Source organism: Rhineura floridana, chromosome 7 (assembly GCF_030035675.1).
Source record: "Rhineura floridana isolate rRhiFlo1 chromosome 7, rRhiFlo1.hap2, whole genome shotgun sequence".
NCBI classification, from domain to species: Eukaryota; Metazoa; Chordata; class Lepidosauria; order Squamata; family Rhineuridae; genus Rhineura; species Rhineura floridana.
In genome coordinates, this window is record NC_084486.1 from 28404240 (window position 1) to 28424858 (window position 20619).

Sequence of the window (20619 nt, forward strand, 5' to 3'; positions counted from 1 at the left end):
AAGGAAGCTTGATTATCTTTAGCAGAGTGCATACCTGCCTCAGTTTTCTGTACCTCAAAGCAGGACAACATTAGCTCTCTGGGCTTGCCTTTCTTTTATTTTGGATTCTATCCGTATTAGTAACATTCTAAGTAAATAATGTGTTAGCATAGCAGAAGATTATCCTGTGCCAAGGAGTTGCCAATAGGGCTGCTTTCTTCCCCTGCTTCCCAAAACACTACATGGTGGAACTGATGAAATGTGGAATTGGCAGACTGCAGCCTAAATATCAACAATAAGATCAGTTATCTCAAATGGACTCTTATAGTGGAGGTTCAGAAATAACACCAAAACATGGCTTGGTGTTACATGAATGAGACCAATAATATACTTCCTCCTCTCCCCTCATACACTCCAATTCCCTCCCTCATCTCCAGTTTAGGAGCAATCTGTGATCTGTATCTAATTTTGCCACAAAATCAGAAGTGAGGAAGAAATCAGATTATGCAAGGGCAGGTGGGAGGAGAAGAGAGAGCATGTACGCACACAGCTCATCCACACGGTGGCCACCCATAGCGTGGCATTACATCTCAATTGACTGACAGTGTGTCATTTCAGTCTGAAGGCTTTACCCAAGACCTGAAAGAGTAGTAGACATTTGTGGCCAATGCCAAGAGGCTACTGGCACACCTCACAACTTCCCAAAGTTTCTGCAGTTCTGTCTATGACTCCACCAGTTTCGTTTAGCTCCATGGCAAACTGCCAAAAAATTGCAGTGAATTAAGGAAACTGCACAGATGAAAATTTAACTTTTGCTATTTTAATTGTAGCAAGAGTTACCAACATTAGAATTTTCTTTAATTGCATTCCCTGCTGCCCCCACCTTAAGATAGTTTGAAACATCACGGACACAACTCTATCAGTTCTTTGCATCTAGCCCACCCATTGGGTACCCACACAGTGTCCCGTTATGTGGCATGGATAAAGCCTGCCTTGGGCACAGTTACAGCAGAGTCATATTTAATGTACATGCTGGATCCAAGTTTCAAAAATACAGGACACTTTACAATTACAGTTTTGGACAAAGCGTTGTGATGCTCTGGCCCACAGAGCATCCCTCAAATCAAAAGGCATTGGTCAACTCTACAACTGCAAAGATAGCATATGGCAGTAGTTTTAAAACTATGTTTCACAGAACCCAGGTTCCTCAGAAGTTGATTGGGAGTTCCCCAATAAAATCTGCAATTGTACCCTGAAATACCTAATCACTGTTGCCTCAAAGAGTTGGTTCTCTAAACTGACTGATCCTGGTTGACTGCTGCTTTATTCTTTTAATGTGACTGTAAATTGTCTTTTTATAGTCTTTCATTGTGGTGTTATATTTTTTTGAATGATCAGCCTTCAGCATTTTAATGCATAAGATGTTTTAAATATAGGAATACAGCTTGCCCATGATTTCTCCTACAATGCCCAGCAACAGGCAAGGGACGCTGAATTAGAATCTAGAGACACTTATCAGTTCAATAGACCAAAGATCATCCCATGTCAACTTAGTATATATCTAAGAACACAGAATCCCTCTGCAATGCTGTGGGGTCCCACGGAGACAGATTTTTTTTCTGCAGACAAGGAGGTACAGAAAGGATTCTCTAATAGCAAAAAGTTTAGAAACAATTAGCATACGAAAATGTTAACTGAAGCAACAGAAAAGGCACCCAGTTTCAGTTTAGAATCCTGCCTGCTCTTCTTAGCTCTTATATTCAATTGAATTGTTTGTTTACTGAAAAAACATCAACATGCACAATCAAAGATGTCTTACCTCAGTGACAGCTTGGATAGATGCTCCATGTTTGAGCAAAAGTTCCATCACTTTAATTCTGTTCTTTTTGCAGGCAATGTGGAGAGGTGTGAAACCATTCTGCAAAATAGAAAAAGGATTTTCAGACACCTGGAAAAAAATTCTGTTGACAAGACACAGCTTCTCTGAATTATCTGCACTACACTTGCTATCCCCTTGCAATATTCCTTGGCTGCTAGCTTTGCTTCATATAAAAAAAGTTAACTTTGCCAGCTGGAATACTAACGACTAGTATGCTTTGAAGAAGAAAAAAAGTATTTGCACATACAGTACAGTGCAAAGCTAAGTTGCCATTTCATTGTGGGTGAAACAGTGAAAAGAAACAAGAAAATAAGCCATCCTAGACATCAAAGATCTATACAGTCCTATTCACTGCATTTGCTTGGATAATAATGACAACCTGTATACATATCAAAGTGGCATCACAGGCCTATTTTAAAGACAGCTGACAGAATTTGATCCACATCAGCTACCTTTTCAAGAGAAGTAAAGAGTACCATATGCTTTCATATCAAACGGACAGGGCCACTGCCTCTTCCAGTTGAGCCAAAGCAGACAGTTCAGTTCATTATCATCCCTCAGTTGATTTCTTTAGGTTTTTAAAAAATTTATAACCTATTAACTCCCTTTCCCTCCCTTTCCCCGTAGAATTGATAACTTTTCATTTTACATTAGAGTATAACAAATAGCGAATTAAAAAACCCTATCACCCCCCCTTCCCTCCCTTTCCCCTCAAATCAATTAACTTTCAAGATTTTATTTTATAGTTTTCTTCTCTGAGGAACTTCCCTTCTTAAGATATCCACAACGATCCGAATGGATAAGGCACTGGTCCCAAGCTAGTGTCCGATGTAGCAGCCAAGATAAAAGGCCACCAGTCCGCTTCAACAGAGTCCTTAATTTTATTTTTTCCTTCTGCCAGTCTTATTTTCTGTGTTAACTTCTCAAATAAAGCAATTTCCCACAGTTTCCTTTGCCAGTTTTGCAGTGTTAAACTATCCACATTTGAGATAATGATCAGGACAAGGGAGAAAATAAGCAGAACACTTTCCTCATTCCAGCAACATGGGATCTTTAAACTGGAGATGCTTAGGTGGTATCGCTGTGTGGAAACTCATCCAAGAAATGTTAAGTTTACCTTCTCTCAAAATTTCTTGCATGTGCTGTGTGAGGAGAATCCTCTGCAAATTCACTATGAATTTTGGGCTGGGCAAAATTTCAGGAGCAACTGTACAAAGGGCTACAACTTGGACTTTTCCCCCAAGGAACTGAAACTACAGCTGGTCCAGAATGTAGCAGCTGTTTACAGAGGTTGTATATTGGAAGTGTGTGAATCCCTTAGTGCAGTGGTTTCCAAACTCTTCCCCCATGGACCACTTAAAAATTGTTGAGGGTCTTGGTGGACCACTTAATTATTTTTTCTGCCCGTTGTAGCAATTGTAGCCCTGTGCTAGATGCTGCATGATTTTTAATTGCATTTAATTGCTGCTTTTATTGTATTGCAGTTTGAATTCCATAAAATTCTATAGAATTCAAACTGTAAATATTCTTTACAGATACACTGTGGATCACCTGAATGAAGCTCGTGGGTCACTGGTGGTCCATGGACCACAGTTTGGGAACACCTGCATTAGTGAGACAGCGGCATTGTCTTCCAATTCATTTCCAGGCCCAATTCAAAGTGCTGGTGCTGGCCTTTTAAAGTTCTTCATGTTTGGGACCAAGATATCTGAAGGCCTACCTACTTCCATTCATACTAGAGGTGGGGAACCTCCAGTCCATTGGCCTAATTAGGCCAAGCACAGGACCCAATTTGGCCCGTGAGGCCACACCTCATAAACTATGCCCACCTGCCTCACACCTGATGTCATATATGATATCAGGTGTGCAGCAGGTACAGATGTGGTTTCAAGGGAGCCATTAGGAGCTTAAAGTGAATGCCTGATTGTTCCTTTGCAAGCGGGGCTTCCTGTCAGCAACAATTAGCTCATTGGCACTGACAGGGAGACCCACAGGGGCTGGTTGCCCTAGGGAGAAATGTTAAATTTATTTTTGTTGGACAATTTGGTCTTGATTTAAGAAAGATGGAGAGTAAAAGTTTTAAATAAACAAACAAATAAATACTGAGACACAGGGTAGCCCATCAAGGCAGCTTAGGCGTAAAAGTTAATGCTCTTGTTTGGATGTAATTATAATCTCTAGTTTATTGTTATGTGGAGACTGTACAAGCTTTGGGAATGCACACTCACCCCTTCCTTCTCTTCCTCTGACACTACCACTAGTTTTAATTTCTGCTTTCAGTTAACTGCAGGATACCATTATGTCTGAATCACAAATGTTTTTTCCAGGATTCAGACAAACAATACACTGTGGTTAGCTAAAAATAGAACTTAAAGCTTCCAATCTCTTCCTCAGTGCTGTGGCACCAGAAAAGAAGAAGCGGAGAGTGTGGCAACATCAGGCTTGCACAGGCTCATTCACACAGTTTATCATTACATTCAAACAAAGCTAATGGGCTGGATCCAATGGTGCCCTTCCATTGATGGAAGGAATCCTATTTATAGAAAGAACTTGGATCCTGTGGAACTTCTGCAAATGAAAGCCAGGGGGAGGAAGGGAAATTTCATCTGTTTCCCTTTCCTCCTTTAGCTCATCACACCATCTTCCACATTATTCAGGAGACTCCCCAATCCTCTGGAGCAGATTGAGGGGTACAGGGAAAAGAGGGGGCTGAGACCCGAGAAGGCCCCCCATGAGCAGAACTCCATTCATGGAATTCTGTTCACTGAACTCTGGATCTAACAGAATGTCTTTTCATTTTTATTGTGAACATATACATAATCTGTGGAGTTTGAAAGTTTATAAAACTAGCTTCTAAATAACTAATTGATCCAACGAAAAGAACAAATTTTTTTTGAATGTAACTATGATCAACATGTATTTTTATGCTTAAGAATCTCTTACTAGAAGCTCTGAGCTACAGAGATGACAGGATCAGCTACATTCCCTGGTTACTTACACGGGTAAGTCAGGACATTGGATTACGAATTCAGAAAAATTACAGCATCCTAAAGCAGACCAGAAATCTGGATTTTGCAAAAAAGATGCAAGCTCTTATAGGGGCACATTTTTGCCCCAGCTAGAGAGACTACTACTAAAGATTATGAAAGAATGGCTAAAATAAACTTCCCAGCTGGAGATTGTTTTCTTTTTACAAATCCACTTAACCCCAAAGTATAATAAAAAAAAAAACATGAGGATTACAATCTTCCAATTTAGAACAGCTGTTAAAGGAGGTTTTTTCCAAAAAGAATGACGTGGGGATATAATTACAGAAAGGAAAGCTATTTTGGGGACAGTTAGTATTTTGCAGGTCATTTTAGCAAGGTATCTCCCTCTAGTCCATGTGCATTGTTAATTATTGCTTCGTAGACACCAGAAATTGTTTGAACTCAAAGCATTCTTTTTTCTTCCTTCATCTGAAAGGCCAGTGATTTGTATCTGTTTCTAAACATACACAGAATCTGAATTTCTCCCATGCTGACTGCAGACAGGAGTTAAAGGCCATATTTACTCTCTTTTCTCCTATCAACAACAAGCCATCAAAAATACACACGCAGAAAACTGATTTAATCTGCAGTGGTACTGATAAAGAAAGGATTTATGCAATTTTTGTCTAGAACCATGCAGGCACAAGATATATGTTAACTGCACAAGAAACACACTCATGATAAATTCATACTAAAGCCTCTTTTCATGAGCCCTGTGAACAATTACAGGGCTTTCCCACATCTACATTTCAGGCTGTCGGCACTGAAATACAAGTCATAAACATGCTGGAATTTTTTTGCTAACAATGAATAGTAGCCCTGTTGTGTGTACTCACCAGTGCTTTGGCATTAGGGTTAGCTTTCTTGTCCAACAAAACCTTTGCAACTTTGTAGTGGCCACAGTGGGCGGCAACATGTAGTGCCGTCAGGTAGTCATTAGTTACGTCGTCCACAGGCACGTTGTGCTCAATCAGAAGCTGGACACAATTGAGGTGGTCCCCTTGTGTCGCCATGTGCAATGGAGACAAGCCATTCTGGAAAAAGGGAAAGGGGTGGGGAAGAGCAGAATATGATGCCCACATAAAAACTATACCACTTCAGACAGAAGAGTGTCGCTACCACCTAACTTTACAAGCTTTTGTGATTTATATGGAGACTTGCAGAACATTAATGACAAAATAGTCAGACATTTTAATTCAGGTATTACTCACACCTTAATCAAGCAGAATGTTCATGGGAATTTGAAAGTAACCTGAAGGAAGGCTAGTAAAAAAAGAGGAGTGGTAGACCTATTTTAATTTCGAAGCCTCACCCTTTAACAATATGAGGACAGAGCAGGCAATAATATTCCCAATCTACTAACTATGGTTAGGAAATCAACATCATGCCATAGCAAACTCCCACTTCCTCACAAATTCCCCCTTCCCAAGTGTATGTTAACCATAGTACAGTCTTACATCTGGACTGACTCTTTCTGGAATTGCCTCAAAATCAGAGGTTTGTAACCTGAGATTAAAAAGAGTCATAAGCAACCCTAATTAGTACTGATGCTGATGTAAATGTTGCACCATAGTTAAAGCAAACCTAAGGAAGGAAGGAAGGAAGGGAGGGAGGGAGGGAGGGAGGGAGGAAGGGGGAGTTCGCTTGGAGGAAATACAAGAGGCAGTAGCATACTCCTGATCTCTTAACCTTGATTTGAAGTGTAGCAAAGAAATGTCTGCGCTGGCCCCATTCACACAAGTTTGTATTCTCATTTTGTAAATAGCTAAACACATACTTTTCCAAACAATGGGAAAACCCAACCAAAATTAAGCACCTTTAAATCATACCAATTTCATGGGAAGACACTGACATGTATGCTTGAACTGGAGATATAATCTGAAAAATCTCCTTGATTTACCAAGGAGCTGGGAGTGACAGAGCAGCTGGGACAATGGCCAGAAGAGAAGTGGAGAAAGACTTGAAATGAATCCAGTCAAACACAAGTAAGAGTTCATCTTGGAGCTTACACCATGGCAGCAATGATAGTGAAGAAGCAACATTCTCTGCCATCACTGCAGCCTCATAATGCCATCCGATGTATATTTCCACGTGATGTGTGGCTTTCTCCAACCTGGGCAACAGACAGATGTTGCAGATGCCTTGGAATCCCACTGTGACTTATTTGCAAAAGCACTTTGTGGATAACAGTGCTTGCATCCTTTGTAATTTTTATACCACTTTGTCTGCACTTCCACAAATGACTGTCCTGAGCACCATTTAATCATGTGATATACTCATCCTATATCAATTACTGAATTTCAAAGAATGTGGACAAGATGCTTGGTATAGTTGGGCCTACCACTTCTCTGCTTGACCCTGATCTATTCTGGTTTATTACATCAGATGACTAGCTAGATCCACTTCTTGATGTTGTGAGCCAGTCTGAGCAGGGTTTACCATAGAAAAGCAGCATACAAATAAGCAATGATTATGATGAACTGCATGCAGCGGTGCCCCTGAATATAGGCATCTGGCAGGCCACTTTGAAAATGGAATGTGAGATTATGTGGGCCTTTGGCCAATCCAACAGAGCTCTTCATGTGTTTTTGTGTTCTATAGTGATTTGGCAACTAAAATTATGGGAGCTAGATGCTAACAGGAACTGAGCATATGGAATACATCTCACCAAATTTTAGGGAAACTACACAGGTGCCGTTTCTGAGCCCAAATAATTAAAACCCTATTAAGATCTTTGCTGGAGGCCCTTCTTTGGGTCCCCTGATGTTTGGTGGGGACTCATGTGGGGGCCTTTCAGGGCAGGTTTGTTTGTCCTTTTCCTGCTGTTGTTTTCAGTGCTACTCTATCCAGGCTGAGGCTCTGCTCTGTTTTATTCCGTATGTTAAAAACATCAAAGTCATTTTTAAGCATACAGATGCATTTAAAAAAATGATTTTGTTGATTTTAAAATATTTTGTTAGCCACTCTCTGAGAAGCTTTCTGCCTAACAGAGCAGGATAAAGATGCATTGAATAGATACATTAAATAAACTATGCTTAAGAGTATGGGAGTGGATCATGGGATCGTGTGGAACTTACACTTTTACAAGCGCCACATAAGGCCTTTTCCGTATTTGTGGCAGCACCTGCACTTTGGAACTCCCTGTCTAATGAGCACTGGGCAGCTGGCCTCATTATATTGTTTTAGTTGGCCTGCTGACTAGTCTGCCTACTGAAAACATTTCTGTCTAGGCAAGCACAAGACAGAAATATGGAAGGGATGATACCCAAACACATGATTTAGTTACCTATATTTGTATTAAACATTTTTTTTAAATTGTATCTTTCATTTTAATGATTATATATATATATATATATTGTTTTAAATTGGTTTGGGGATTGTAGCTATGTTTTATCTATATTTTTATTTTTACACCACGTGGAGAACCTTTTAATCAAGCGGTTAAAAATTCCCTAAATTAATAAATAATCACGCTGTCCTCTCTTAGTACCTCTCCAGCATTAATTCCTTTCACTTCTCCCACACCATCACTAGTCATTACTGTAATCAGCATTGACAATGACTACAGTCAACCCTAGCCCACTTCAAATCCTATTTAACACTGGTTAGCTTGTGCCTATGGATGTTTTCTCTCTGTAACCTTCTTATCCATGGATAACAGGCATGTGTAATGCATCTTGTGTAATTCACACATAACATTTTTAAGGAATATACCCAAGATGTCCCAAGGATACCTGAATGCTGCAGATGGGTGTTTGTAAACATGTGCATCATACAGAGTTATATGCAATGCTGCACAAGCAGTATTCTGCTTCTACAATGCAATCTTTCCTTCCTCTCCTCATACCCCCCAAATCTGCTCCAGAGGGTTCCCAATTCTCTGAAGTAGATTTTGAGGGTGGCAAGGGGCTGCAGGGGAAAGGAAAAAAGAAGGAAGTTCCATTGCACAAGTGGAAGTCTGTCATATGGGTGGAACAGTGGTGCTGGATACAACACACACACACACTGGCAAATCCAGATTTGCTACTCTGTTAAAGGATAAAGCAGCTAAGAGTCGTGCATCAAAAAATACATGTAGGCTTTATTTTTCATTCATCTCAACTTACCATCCTAAAATTAAAATTTGAATTGGCACTCAAACATGTGTGCTGCTACAGTACCAATTGTATTGGTAACGATATAACACAAATGATTCCAATGCGGATTTTAATTCTAAAACCCACAGATCACCAAATGAGAAATGGTTCTTTATTTACACATGTGGCACCCTTAAGTGACCACAATTAGCATAAGTCAAGCAATGATCACACTTCAATGTCAACACTTTAATTAAAGCAGGGAATATAAACTAGAGGTCTAGAAAGTTTTTAATGAAAAAGCAAGGGCTGATGTCACAATAAAGATGCTAACAGGCGTACCTCAGCATCGTCTTAAAGATGACACAGTTACCCTTCTCTTTGTTCTGTAATCACTCTCAAGTGAACTATTGTTATCGTGATTTGGTAGAGAAAAACCAAGAAAAGAGAGGACTCTCTGAGCGTGTGATGTCCATATCACCCTTTGAGGAGTCACACAGAGATCCTTTGAGCATTCCCCCCCCACCCAACTGGCACCTTATTCCAAAAAGAAAAAGTATAATTTCTTATCTCCAACCAGAGTGTTAATTTGTCATGGTAGATGTTACTCACAGATACAGAAGAGAATGCAAAGTGTTACAGCACAATCCAAAGTCATCCTCCCCCCAAAAAGGGGAACAGATTTACTAACTTTAAGAGGCAATTTATCCCTAATCCTCCAGCTATGCTGAACAAGAAGAAACAAAATGGGCTGAACCTACAAGGAGGGAGCTTTAATTAATGTTGCTGAATGAGACTTGCATGTGAGTAAACATTATAGAACAAGGGCATGGGGAAGGGCATGGGTGGATGATATAAGTGAAACCTCCATTTTAATTCTACTTCTAGCTGAAAACTCAACGTCTGAGCGGCACTAAAGGACTCCAGTAGAAACAATCTTAAATTATACTATATATGCTAAGATGTACACAAATATCACATAGGAATAACTGCATGGGTGTCCATTGTACATAAGAGATATGGAGGGATGCTAAGAAAATCCAGGAATTTCACTTTGGAAGCAACACCTGCATGTTGTGGATAAAGATACCCATGAGGTATAGGCAGTGAGTTTGCGCATATTGCTGGTGGATCAGGAGAAAAGTGGCATCTTAATATTGTAAGCTGCAGTGCAATTAAGCTGATTGGACAAAATGGCACATAACACATTTCAGATTTGTTTGTTTATTCTTCTCTGCATCGTTTTAGAAAACACATAAATGAAGCACATCAGTTCAAGCCTAGCTGGTGAGCTATACACACTACACCTTTAAATCACATTCAAAGCACATTTCCCCCCTCAAAGAATTCTGGGTGCTATAGTTTACCCCTCCGCCCGAGTTACAATTCCCAGAAATCCTTAGCAAACTAGTGTCCAGAATTCTTTGAGGGGGGAAATGTGCTTTAAAGGTACAGCATGTAGTGTAGCTGTGGTCATTACAGTGTCAAGGTAAGGTCTAGCGAGACCCAGTTCAAATCCCTACACAGCCATAGAACAGTGGAAGACTATGGGCCACCAATCAGAGTCTTTCAGCCTAACCAAGGTTGCTGTGAGGAACAAATGGGGAGAACCAGTTATGCTGCCTTGAGCTCCTTGGAGGAAAGGAAGGATGTAACTTTAATCAATCAATTCTCCTGAACAGCACATAAGGGGGTTAATCTGTATCTGGGCTATACCACTTCAGAATGCAGGTGGGGGCTCACATCACTCCATACCAAAACATTCCTATGTATAGAAATTTCACATATTAGACAGAAAACAAAGCCAGAATCTTTCTCCCTGACATCCAGGTTGGGACCACTCTCAGTCATATGAGCCCTTCCCTTCAGCTTGAAGTGGTACATACTAGAAACAGGTCTGACTCCTCACTTGGTGTGAGAGAGAATTGGAGTTCAGTTATAGGGTCTTTGCAATAATTTCCAAAAGGTTCCATATACCTGTTTGAAAATCAAGGAAAAGGCAGAATGTGTTTCATAAGATTCACCCTATTTTTTAATTAAAAATGATTAGAAAACCAAATGAATCACATTTGGTTGGGTCCTTTCAGAGACTGAAAGAACATGTTTAGCCTGGAGAAGGGAATACTGAGGGGAAATATAATAGCACTCTTCAAGTACTTGAAAGGTTGTCACACAGAGGAGGGCCAGGATCTCTTCTCGACCATCCCAGAGTGCAGGACATGGAATAATGGGCTGAAGTTGCTGGAAGCCAAATTTTGACTGAACATCAGGAAAAACTTCCTAAATGTTAGAGTAGTACGACAATGGAACCAATTACGTAGCTAGGTGATGGGCTCTCCAATACTGGAGGCATTCAAGAGGAAGCTGGACAGCCACCTGTTGGGTATGCTTTAATTTGGATTCCTACACTGAGCAAGGGGCTAGACTTGATGGCATTATAGGCCCTTTCCAACTCTACTATTCTATCATTCTCCTTTTTAACACCTAGGGTAAGATAGTAGCTCTGTGCCATGGGAATAGTCTCCTTAATGTCATTCTCAAGATATTCTGTCTTTCAGTTTACATCAGAGATAATAAAATGACAGATATTGGGGGCTCACATAGCAGAACTTCTGGTTTTTTGTTTTTGTTTTGCTTTTTTAACATTTATCTTTCATGTGAAGATTGAATTTCCCTATGTAGGTGGGAAGGTATATCTGTGTTATAACGGAAGAGTCACTTTGTTGGATAGTTATATAGTTACATAAGCCTTTTTCTAGGCCAGCTTCCCTACACAGTCATCATGCAAAAACGCAGCTTCAAATTCAGAAATGCTGGGACCTTTTTTCCAGGTTTGGGAAGCACAGGGGTAGATTTAATACTTGAAAGAGCTGTTTCTAAACCTTAAGGATGCTTTGGAAAAGGTGAAGGGCATAAGGTATAAGATTCAAGAAACTGAGTAACATTAAGAAAAATTCACAGCAATTCACTTATGTCATAAAGTGAAGATAAAACTCCTCAGAAGGATATCTGAACAAACAGGTTATATAAAGCAATGGAGACTAAATTCTAATAGGTGCTTTCAGAAGTATTGCTATGGATGCATTTAAGACTGAAAAGCATTACTACTACTACTACTGCTACTACTATTATATTACCCTCCGGTCACTAGCAGGTCCCAGGTGTTAACATATGTATTAGTCATTATGTAAGGGATGTTAAAGTCTGAGGCTCTTCTTCCTTAGCACAATACAGCAAGAGTAAAAGGAAAGTTTTTCTCTCTGTCCCCCCCCCCCATTTTTGGGCAGGCAGCTGGCACTCACACATGGCTTTGTAAACATATGATAACGCTGTCCAGGCAACTGACAGCAAGAGCAGGGCCAGCGCCAGACATGCCAGAGCCCTTGGGCACCAGCCTGCCCTGGGCCCCGCTGCGCAAACACACACACACACACACACACATACCTACTTGTCTCTCGCAGGGAAGGAGCTTCTTCTGCCCCACCCATTCGCTGGCTCCATCTCTCCTATCTTGTGCTGCTGCACAGGCTGCTACGCGCGCACATTGCTATCATCAACTAAGATGGTGGCGGAGGCTTCAGCCCCTTATGGAAACCTCGGTCACCATCTTGGTTAATGGCAGTCCTGCGTGCACAGCACGCGCAGCTGCAAAAGACAGAGAGATGGGTAGGTGCAGACAGTGAACAGGCAGGTGGAAGAAGCTCCCTCCCTGCGATCCGCAGCAGCTACTCTGCTGCAGATCGTGGAAAAGGAGTGCTACACCTCCCCCACCCTATCGAGAGGCCCCTCAGGGGCCTCTGTGGCTCCAGAGGCCCTCAGCCAAGGCCCGACCTGGCCACCCTTTGGGACCAGTCCTGAGTGAGAGATACCTTATTTGATGTCAGAAACTGCACCTGCCTCCCAGCTAGTTTAGCTAGTTAAGTTTGTTATCAGAGATGGTGCTTAGAGATAGATAGATAGATAGATAGCATTTATTGCGGTCACAGACCAAACATATCAATTAGACATTCCAACATAGAAATGGTTAAAAACAATTATTTTACAGCAATTTAATACAAGTTAAAATATTAACATATACAGGGTATCAATTTTTTCCCTACTCAGATTTACTTGGAAAAAAGAGCTTTAACCAAGCAGAGATAGATGGCCATCAAACATGTGTACAGAGTAAGTATGAATCTCCTTGTGCATAAGCTCTAAGGCCTTTGCAATATTAACAAATCGGATATTAAAAGAATAAAATAAAATAAGTCATGGCAAATCTCTAAAGAGTCTAATTTCCCTAATTAAAGCGAAACCATTAGGGTTATAATGAAATCTTAGACAGCCAGCTAAAATTATCAACAAACATAAATACAGAAGTGGCACATAGGTAAACTGTTAAATACAAGTTAAAACATTATCACCATCAGGATATCCAATTTTTCCTACACTGAATAGCTGAGGCACAGAATTTAGCAATTTTTTCCGTGATTTTAGGAAAGCGATCAGATAATAAAAGTTCCACATAATAGCTGTCACTTTTTCCGGGAAACGAATCCAAGGTAGGGGTGATTATTTTGATTCTAAGAGTACTATAAAACGGACAATGTAGCAGAACATGTGCAACTGTTTCTATTTCATCAGTGCCACATGGGCATTTTCTTTCGGCTAAAGGGATTTTTTTATACTTGCCCTGTAAGACTGCAGATGGTAGTATATTGAATCTAGCTAAAGTGAAGGCTCTACGCCATTTAGGTATCGTCAGGTTTGATAGATAAGACATCGGTATTAGGGGTTTTATATTGTATCTGTGATGTCTTATCAGCATCAAGTGATGTTGATAATCTATATCTTTGATCCGTTGGATGATAATTGTTTTGGCCTTTTCATAACCCAAATCTAGAATTATTTGAGTTGAAAAACCTAATGACGATATTTTATTTAACATCATCTGAGTCCAAGTAGATTGGAAATTATCACTTAATGTGTGTGGTGCCAGACCTACCGGGTTGAACAGAAGTTTCAGCCAAAAAATAATTCTATAACTCCAGATACGGGATTCTACTGAAGGTAGTCCTACTTCTAGTCTTATAATGAAATTTGGAATACACCGGGAAACTGACAAAATCGATCTTAAGAAAGAATTTTGAACTGACTCAAGTGAAGCAAAGTTTTGACAAGTATTAGCTTGCATACCATATGTCAGCTGTGGAATTACTTTTGCCACAAATATTTTAATGGCAGCAGATATAATTTGACCCCCTTTGTTATAAAAAAAGGATAGCAGAGCCTTCGATGTTCTCATCGCATTTAGGATAATCATTTTTATATGTAATTTCCAAGATCTGGATGATTGTAAAGTTATACCTAAATATTTAAATGCAGATACTTGTTCTATTAATCGACCATTTAGCCGCCAAAGGTGTGTGGATGGTCTATTATTTTTCGAAAAGATCATGACTTTTGTTTTGTCATGATTGATTGTAAGATGTTCCTTATCACAGAAATGTGCTACATTAGATAGTAATCGTTTTAAACCAATAGGGGTTTGGGATATTAGAACTAGATCATCTGCATATAATAGAATAAATCTGGGTGCTTCCGCTAATATCGGAGGATGAGAAGGAATTACTGCTAAAGAATTAACTATTGTATTTATATAAATGTTAAACAAAAGTGGAGCCAGTATGCATCCTTGCTTTACACCCTTATGGGTACGTATAGGATTCGTTAAATGACCTTTATTATTGCACCTAACTCGAAGGTAAGTGTTTTCATAAAGGCCTCTCATCAATGATAGTAAACGCAAATCAATATTAGTACCTTCTAGTTTTTCCCATAATTTGGCTCTAGATATCGAATCAAAAGCCGTCTTAAGATCGATAAATGCGGAATAAAGAGAGCCCTTTGTTCTTTTGGTGTATTTCTCTATTAGATGTTGTAAAACCAGGACGTGATCTGTAGTTGAACGACACGTCCTAAAACCTGCTTGCTCTTGAGCCAGAATATGTTCATTTTCAGTCCAATCTATTAATTTATTATATAAATGGGCAGCGTACAGTTTACTAATTACACTTAATAGACTTATAGGTCTAAAATTGGCTGGGTCGGATGTGACACCTTTTTTATAGATTGGGACAATTATTGCCATGCCCCAATCTTCAGGTATTTGCATAGAGTGGTCTATATAGGAAAAAAGTGTTGCAAGTACTGGGGCCCACCAATTTGCATTATTTTTAAAGACTTCTGCGGGGATGTTATCTGGGCCAGGAGCTTTATTTGGTTTTAATTTGGATAATAAATCTAGAATTTCGTTCACAGTTACAGGTTGCCATTCAGGTATATTATTATTGGTGACTTTTTGTGGAATTTGAAGATCTGAATCATTCTTATATAGATGTTTAAAATAAGATTCCCATGTTTGTGAAGGAATATAACATTCTAAGTTTGTAAAAGTTTTTTGCCAGATGGTGCTTAGAGATGGTGGACAGAGATGGTGCTCAGACACTTGTGACACCATGAGATAATCTTGAATGCTTCTAAAAAAGGAGGGCTGATTGAACAGTACTTTACCAGGGCTTTTGTAGCACTGGTCAAAGCAAGAAGCTTGTATCCCATCCATCTATGTCATTTGATTGTGAGAAGAAGTATTACTGTATGTATTTTCAACTGCTTTGTAACTCTGTCTTAGTAAGACTTTGAGCTTGGACTCAGTCTTTTGCAACTGTGTAGCCTAATAGATGCTGTACCTTGTAGGCTTTATACTTTAAAATGTAAGGTTTCTATATTTTATATATTAATTATATAGTGCAATATACTTGCTTCTGATATGTATTTATGATTTATAATTCCGATATGATGGCCAAGGCCACCTAGTGTGCATTTAATAGCTATAGTGTAGACATGAATAAATAGCATATTATAGTAATATTCCACTGTCTAACTTCTCTTTTATTTTCCCAATACCTCCCAAGAATCCCTGGGTGGGGTCTTCAACCATTAAATCTGCCTATTCAGACAACTGCTGTTGGAAACCTGCAGCCTTAGGAGAACTAACATATAACAACTCTGAATAGATAAGGGTGAAGAAGAGAAAGTACGAACCCTCGATCTTGTGCATTCATAGGAGAAAGGGTGTCCAGGTGATTTCACAGGGTAGTTACAACCATTTAAAATTAGACAGGCCTAAGGACTTGGCATGCCCAGTGGTATTTGTGACTTTCCCCCCCTTTGCTCTGCTGATACCCAATTCCAATTCCAGGTCACAAGCTGCTTTTGCCAAGTCCCTCCTTTGTTAAAGGCAGTTTGAATGCCACACGGGGGCAAGATCTGTTTGGCAAACTCAAGCACAAAGGCCCCTTGGGCGAGTGGAACTAGTTTCACAGTTAGGAACATAGGACCCTGCCTTATACTGAGTCAGACCACTGGCCCATCTAGCACAATATTGTCTGGACTGACTGACAGCGGCTCTCCAGGATTTCAAACAGGGAATGTTCGTAGGCCTACCTTACATGCCAGGGAGTGAACCTGCGACCTTCTGTATGCCAAGCAGGTGCTCTACCACTGAGTTACAGCCCTCCCCTCTTTAGATTTCCTGTGTCTATGTTCTTTGCACCGTAATATTTATACCAGGCCAGGTCAATCCGAATACTTTATTCTACTGGCCAACTGCATGGAGCAATGTATGCACACACACACACATATATACGTATATGTGTATGCATGAGATATATACGTGTGTGTGTATGTGCTTGTGTGCATATTTATAATATTAGAAAAGTATCAAATCCAAGTATCAGCTATCAGTACAAATTATCTTTATCAAGAAAAATACAAACATACAGAACAGAAAATTAACTGTTTCAAAACTTAATGAATAACGTTTTTATATACATAAATGGTTCTGTTTGCAATTAACAGAGCAATCCAAAACCCAATTTATGCCAGGGGAGGGGGTTTGGATGGGGTGGAGGTTTTATTGTTGGCCACCATCAACTTCTCACCGGCCACAGTCTGCAGAGTGACAGCACTGTCACTCCACTAGCACAGAGCTCCCACCCCCACCCCTCAAACAGGCAGGCTGGGAAGTGCCACCAATGGGATCTCTGCCAGTGGAAGCCAATGGAAAAGCCCCAAAATGGGGCTTTCCAAGGGTAGGGATGGGGTGCAGCCAAGCCAGTCCAGAATCCCATTGGATGCCAAGCTGGCCCTGCTGCCATGATGTGACACCATTGGGCCTGATCTGGCCTGATTGTTGCACCAGCTCCAGACTACTGCAGTGATCTATCTGTCCTCCCAACCTTCCACCTCGGCTACTGTGTGCAGCAGAGCTGTGGATATGGTTCTGGCCATACCGGAGTGAGGGATTGGTGGAATTAGGATTGCTCCCTTGGTATTATTATTTTTAAAAATTAATTTACACATATTTGTCACTTATGTTTCCTTCTGGGGATAATAATACTGGTCTACCTTATAGTGCTGTTGTGAGAATAACAGCAAGGTAATATATACAAAGAGGAAGGCAATGGTAAATCACCTCTGAATACCTCTTACCATGAAAACACTATTCATAGGGTCGCCATAAGTCGGAATCGACTTGAAGGCAGTCCATTTTTCCCCAATATATACAAAGAAGCACTCTGAATACTCTAAAACACAGTAACAACAACAATAGGAGCAGAAAAAACTGGGCATGCATTCCACTACCTCTCTATGGCAACTACAAATGCACAAAATTGGTCTAAAGCTGGAAAACAACCAAATACAACTGTCAATCATACTTCCAACCAAATTACTTTGAGTACAGAATTTATCTTTGCAAGAAGTTCTCGACACATCCCAGAATACAAATACGGATAATTGGAGGTTGGTCAAGCTCTATTATTTTCCAAATCCCAAGCTCCGGACTTCCGGGAAGGGTGACTTAGCCTGTGCCTGCTTTTGAGACGGGCTCCTGCCTCAAAAGAAGCTTATTCAGATATATCAGTCAGTTTTTTCTTTTTTTTTTGACTGATTAAACTTCTCCCGGGTAGGGAGAAACGAAGAGATTAACCTCAAAGCCTATTTTTGTTGGGACGACCAGATCTCATTAATTTATGGGACGAGGTCCAGCCGACGAAGGTGGGACGGATTTTCAACAGCAAGCTCTATCTGTTAAAGCGAACGTTCATCTTATCTTCTAAGAGAGAACGCACTAACAGGCAAGCACCCTTCTTTCTATATTTTTCTTTTACTTGACTTAAATTGTTGCTGTTTAAAAGAGATTTGCCAGATTGATCAGTTTTTGACATCTCACTGGGGAGCCATAACTTCTCTCTGCTACGCACTAATTAATAGCTTATCTCTGTTTTTGTTGCAAAAAGCTGTCCTGGATTTGCATTCTAAAGATATACACAGAAGAGGGATTTCTATTCCAGATTTTTATTTTGAAAAATATTATACTGTTTTGAGACTACTCTCTTTTTGGTCTATTTTATTTTGACGAATCTGTTTCTTGACGATTGCCATTAATTGTTTCGATCCTGGGAACTGCATTTTGTTTACTTAACTATTGGAGAGATAAGGCTGTCTGCTCTGTTTATACTGTGATGTCACCAAGTTTGGAGTATTAACCCAATTGTTGCTGAAATAAGAAGTGGTTTTCCTATATTTTTCTTTTAAAATGGCAATTAAGAAAGTGGCTGAAAATCTGGAAATAACTATGTTTCAGAAAATAATGGATGAGATTGAGATAATGAAAATTGAATTGAGTAAAATGAAGCAGGAGATTAAAGATATAAGGGTCCCTGTGAGAGAGGTGACCCTGGAAGGGGTCCCTGTGAGAGAGGAGACCCCGGAGATTGGAACAGGGGTCCCTGTGAGAGAGGAGACCCTGGAGACTGGAATAGGGGTCCCTGTGAGAGAGGAGATCCCGGAGATTGGAACCAACGTGGAACAGGAACAAGATTTGGAGTCTATGGACTTTAGAAATAAAATCTATTGTTTGGAACTCAATGTTATCTCTGAAGAAATGAATGAAGATTCTAGAGATAAAGTTATCAATGGCATGGATAATCTTCTGGACTGGAATGATGTGATGGAGCCCAATATAGAGAAAATCTATGGAATTAACTGCAGCCATGTGACAATGGAAAAACTTTTAAGAGATGACCCAGTGTATTTTGAAAAAAAGAACAGAGATATGATTTTACAGCAGTATTTCAGCAACCTATTCAGAATGGATGGCAAGAAAATATTTGGGATAGAGGTAATTCTCATCAGACTCTTACTATATGACTATGGCTTTGACAGCAAGATTATTATGGAATACTGATAATGGAAGATTGGATATTGAAATTACTGGACTTAACAAGACTACTGAAGATGGAAGATGGAAAATGGAACTAATAGAGATAATAGAACAATGGCTACTGAAATTATTGAACCTAACAGATTCTGATGTGATGGATTAATTGAAATGTTTATTTTGACTATGGTTATGACAATAAGATTATCATAATTAGTAATGAGATGGATTAATCGATATGCTTATCTGGAAAAAAAAATTGATAGATATATTTCTTAAAGAATTGAAACCTCTCTTTGACTTTTTGTGGAAAGAATAAAGTAATGTTTATGAGATTTGATGATTAAGTAAGATAACTACTGGAGGAAAGTGATTTTATAATATGACTTAAGAGACAGGATTGTTATATATTATAGACTTATAACTGATTTGATCTTTGACAAATGGGAAGTCAATATTTTACTCTTTATTTTTTATTTTTGTTTTTTCTTTTCTTTTTTTCTTTTTGTTTAACTATTTTTGATTTTGTTTTTTGTCTTTGAATGTTTTATGATTTTGTCTTGTATGTTTTATGAAAATCTGAATAAAAATTATTGAAAAAAAAAAAAAAAAAAACAAATCCCAAGCTCCAGGTTACCTTCGTTTTGGAAAGAATAGGGGCTCCTCGGTCCAGCAGCATCCGCACAACTTGTTCATGACCACTTCGTGCCCCGCAGTGGAGAGGTGTCAGCCCGTCCTATTGAATAAGGAAGTCACAAGCCATTATTTTTGGGGCAAAATGAATGATGCAGCTTTAACACTTTTAAATTGCTATGGGTTTCTCCCCCACGGGACTGGGGAATCCTTTACCAATTTATGCCACATTTTCATTATATTTCCTCCTTAACATCAGTTGCCATTTGTTGGACCACAAAGAGAGAAATTCTCCAAAATTAGCCAGAAAAACATGTCCTAGTAGGTCATAGTTTAATAGTTGCTATTACCTCAAAAGAGTTGTTCTTTTTCCTTTCTTTCTGACATGCACACACCACAAACGTGCTGTGCTATATGCCACTGTTTCAAGTGTCATTAAGGCAGCTACTTATCCCTATCAGATTTACCTCACATTTATTCACATCTTTGGTTCTTTGGCACTTCTCACATTGTTCCTGCAGGCCAGAATGTCAGTTAATGTCAATGTAGTTAGGATGACTCAGGGAGATTGTGACCCAGAGCGCTCACACTGTTTCACTCCATAAATGTACAGACTAAGGCCTTTTTTTCCCACTATTTACCTGGGTTTTGCTCATAAGATTGAACATTCTGGTTTCCCATCACATTGTTCAATAACTGTACAATATATTCAGTCAACAATACAACTTAAAGCCTAGACTCTTATTGAGCCCAAAG

General features: G+C 39.6%; 1 protein-coding gene across 14 annotated transcripts in view; it reads right to left on the reverse strand.

Annotated features, from left to right (window-relative positions):
* The window catches only part of ANK3 (ankyrin 3), a 591855-nt gene that overhangs the window by 173523 nt on the left and 397713 nt on the right, over positions 1 to 20619 (reverse strand). For all 14 annotated transcript variants that reach the window (XM_061635097.1, XM_061635100.1, XM_061635096.1 and 11 more), the window contains 3 exons: positions 19868 to 19966; positions 5724 to 5921; positions 1799 to 1897 (listed from right to left, as the gene is read on the reverse strand). In XM_061635097.1, coding sequence (XP_061491081.1) covers positions 1799 to 1897; positions 5724 to 5921; positions 19868 to 19966 — 396 coding nt within the window. The remainder of the gene's footprint in view (positions 1 to 1798; positions 1898 to 5723; positions 5922 to 19867; positions 19967 to 20619) is intronic.